The sequence below is a fragment of the Colobus angolensis genome, unplaced genomic scaffold, assembly GCF_000951035.1.
Source record: "Colobus angolensis palliatus isolate OR3802 unplaced genomic scaffold, Cang.pa_1.0 Scaffold28, whole genome shotgun sequence".
NCBI classification, from domain to species: Eukaryota; Metazoa; Chordata; class Mammalia; order Primates; family Cercopithecidae; genus Colobus; species Colobus angolensis.
Window position 1 is genome coordinate 4,057,508 of NW_012116043.1, and position 3,491 is coordinate 4,060,998.

At 45.0% G+C, this 3,491-nt stretch overlaps 1 protein-coding gene across 1 annotated transcript in view; it reads right to left on the reverse strand.

Annotated features, from left to right (window-relative positions):
• The window catches only part of DNAH10 (dynein, axonemal, heavy chain 10), a 158,637-nt gene that overhangs the window by 50,793 nt on the left and 104,353 nt on the right, over positions 1–3,491 (reverse strand). The window contains exon 46 of the mRNA XM_011948576.1: positions 3,165–3,353. Coding sequence (XP_011803966.1) covers positions 3,165–3,353 — 189 coding nt within the window. The remainder of the gene's footprint in view (positions 1–3,164; positions 3,354–3,491) is intronic.

Sequence of the window (3,491 nt, forward strand, 5' to 3'; positions counted from 1 at the left end):
GTAACCCCAGGAGGCGGAGCTTGCAGTGAGCTGAGATCCGGCCACTGCATTCCAGCCTGGGCAACAGAGCGAGACTCTGTCTCAAAAGAAAAAAAGAAAGAAAGAAAAAAAGAAAAGTATACACTAAAACGCTACTGGTGCCTAACAGTGGCAATCTTTAGGTGATGAAATTATAAATGGCCCTTATTTTCTTTAGACATTTCTGCATTGTTTGAATTGTTGCAGTATTATTCCATTTGGAGGGAGAGAAATGAGTGAGTCCATCACAATAGTGATTCTTACTCCGTTCAATGGACTGAATGTTTGTTCTCCCCACAAAAAAAGAAAAAAAAAAAATCATTTGTTGAAATCACGACCCCCAATGTGATAGTATTTGGAGGCTGGGCTTTTAGGAGGTGATTAGGTGATGAGGGTGGAGCCCTCACGAACGGGATTAGTGCCCTTATAAAAGGGACCCCAAAGACTTTTCTTGCTCTCATCCATCCATGTAAGGATGCCATGAGAAGCCAGCCATTTGCAACCCAGGAGAGGGCCCTCCCTGGAGCCCGACCATGCTGGAACCCTGATCTTGGAATTCCCAGCCTCCAGAATGGTGAGAAAGGAACGCCTGCTGTCCATGAGCCAGCCAGTCTATCGCACTTTGTCACAACGGCCTGAACTGCCTAAGACTCTCTGTGGTAATGGCGATGATGCTGAGTTAAATCTGATTCCAGAAAACAGGCTGAAGACAAACAAGAAAATCTGTGCAAAAGAATACCTCTTAGGTCACGAGTTCGAGACCAGCCTGGCCAACATGGTGAAACCCCGTCTCTACTAAAAATACAAAAGTTAGCTGGGCGTGGTGGCGGGTGCCTGTAATCCCAGCTACTCGGGAGGCTGAGGCCAGAGAATCGCGTGAAGCCGGGGAGGCGGAGATTGCAGTGAGCCGAGATCGCATCATTGCATTCCAGCCTGGGCAACGGAGCAAAACTCCATCTTGCGGGGCGGGGGGGGTACCTCTTGCTTGCTAGGAGAAGGGTCATGAAAATGACGCTTTCTCAAGAAGTATCTTCTCTAAAGGTGGACTTATCAAAGGGGTCTGAGGTAGACATGAGGGGTGGCCAAGTGTCTGAGAAGAACTGAGGCTGAATACAGATCCTGTCCTATACCACACACCCAGAACAGGCACAGACAAAACTTCAGTCCATTGCACACAGTAAGAATCACTATTGTTATGGATTCATTTCTCTCTCTCTCTAAATGGAATAATCCTCATTGCAACAATTCAAGCAATGCAGAAATGTCTAAAGAAAATAAAGATCGTCTGTAATTTCATCACCTAAAGACAGCTGCTGTTGGGTACTAGTTGCATTTTAGTGCACACTTTTCAGCTTAAGATGGGATTACATCTCGATAAACCCATTGTAAGTTGAAAATATTATAAGCATGCATGTGTATCATGCAACCAGAGGCAAAAACAGGCATTTTGGATAAAGGAAGACCCTAATAGTGGAAGAAGTCAGATATCAGAGAACTAATCAAGGGTCAGGGAGAAAAGCGTGAATCAGGGAGATGACTTTCTTCAAATTACATCTCAATGCACAGTGTCTGCTCCACTTCGAGAGGCCCCTTGCAGGTGAGTTACACGTGCAACCTGCAAGGAGATAACTGTATGATTCTAAGAATGGTGTGGACAAATGGGAACCTTCAGATGCTGCTGGTAGGAATGGAAAACGGTGCAGCCACACCCTGGAGGTTCCTTAAATGATTAAACATAGAGTTATCATAGGACCCCGCAATTCCACTCGTAGGAGCGTACCCAAGAGCAATGCAAACTCACATCCACACAGAAATTTGTGCATGAAAGCTCACGGCAGCACCGTCCACAAAAGCCAGCAGGTGGAAACAACAAACAGGCCCAGCAGTGGCATAGCCACACGAGGGACTCCTATTGGCAAAAAAAAATGAAATACCGATGTGTGCTACAACACGAACTTTGAAAGCATTGTGCTAAAAGAAAGACGCCAGACACAAAATAGACACACACACTTTTCACGTGAAAGTCTAGAATAGGAAGCCTATAGAGACAGAAAGTAGATTAGTCATTAGTTGCTCAGGGCTCAATGAGGGGAGGGTGCAGAGATTAGGGTGGTGATCACTAAAGAGCATGGGATTTCTTTTTTTTGAAACCACAAAACGTTCTTTTTTTTTTTTTTTTTTCACTCTGTCTCCCAGGCTGGAGTGCTATGGCACAATCTCAGCTCACTGCAACCTCTGCCTCCCAGGTTCAAGTGATTCTCCTGCCTCAGCCTCTGAGTAGCTGGGATTACAGATGCGCACCACCATGCCTGGATAATTTTTTATTTCAGTAGAGATGGGATTTCACTATGTTGGCAAGGGTCACGAACTCTTGACCTCAAGTGACCCACCCGCCTCGGCCTCCCAAAGTGCTGGGATTACAGGTGTGGGGGCCACCGCGCCCGGCCGACGCCACAGAAGGGTTCTAAAGTAGACACTGGTGCTGGTTGCACAGATTTGTGAATGTGCCAACAAGCACTGGCTTATATGCTTTGAATGTGTGGATTGTATGGTCTTGAATTCCATCTCAGTAAAGCTGTTTAAAAATACAAGATTCTAAGATTAACCCAGATCTGTGTGTGCAGGCTGTGCAGATATGGCAGCCAGCAAACTGCCAGCCCCATATGATGGGTCCACTGAGGTTTGGGCCAAGCCCTCCCCATATGAACACACATCACCGTTTGCAGGATTTGCTTGTATCTGACTTTCTAACTTGATCTGACATTCTCCATCCTAAAAACAAGACAATACAGATGGTCCCTGGCTTCGATGGTTCCACTTAGGATTTTTCAACTTTACGATGGGTTTATTGGGATATTAAATGCATTTTAAACTCACGATATTTTTGACTTATGAATAGTTTATCAGGATGTAGCTCCATCCTAAGCCAAAGAACATCTGTACATAGATGCTTTGGCTATTCAGTTAAAACATAGTAATATCAAGCCAAAAACAAGAGATAATAAAACAAACCAAAAATACCCACCTCTACACTCTATGAAAACATCATGTTATGATCTGCTGTGGATTGTTCCAATATGTACATGAACTACCAAACGCAGAAACTGGCATCATAAACCTGTTTCTGGGAGGGTATGTGGACTGACCTCACAGCCGGCTGTGAAGGCAGCCAGCCTCGAAAGAGACTGCTTCCCTGAGCCCCCTACCCCGACCAGCAGGGCGTGGCCGCGGTCCATGCGGATGATACGATGCACCCGGGTTAAATGCTCCAGAGCGTCGTCAAAGAGAACCAAGTTCATTTTGGTGTTGCTTTCATTATACTCTTCAAGAATTTCCTGCATTAAAAAAAAGAAAAGAAGTTAAAACCCAGCACGGGAGGTTTTACAATCTATCCATCTGATAAAGGGCTAATATCCAGAACCTACAAAGAACTCAAACAAATTTACAAGAAAAAAACAAACAACCCCATCACA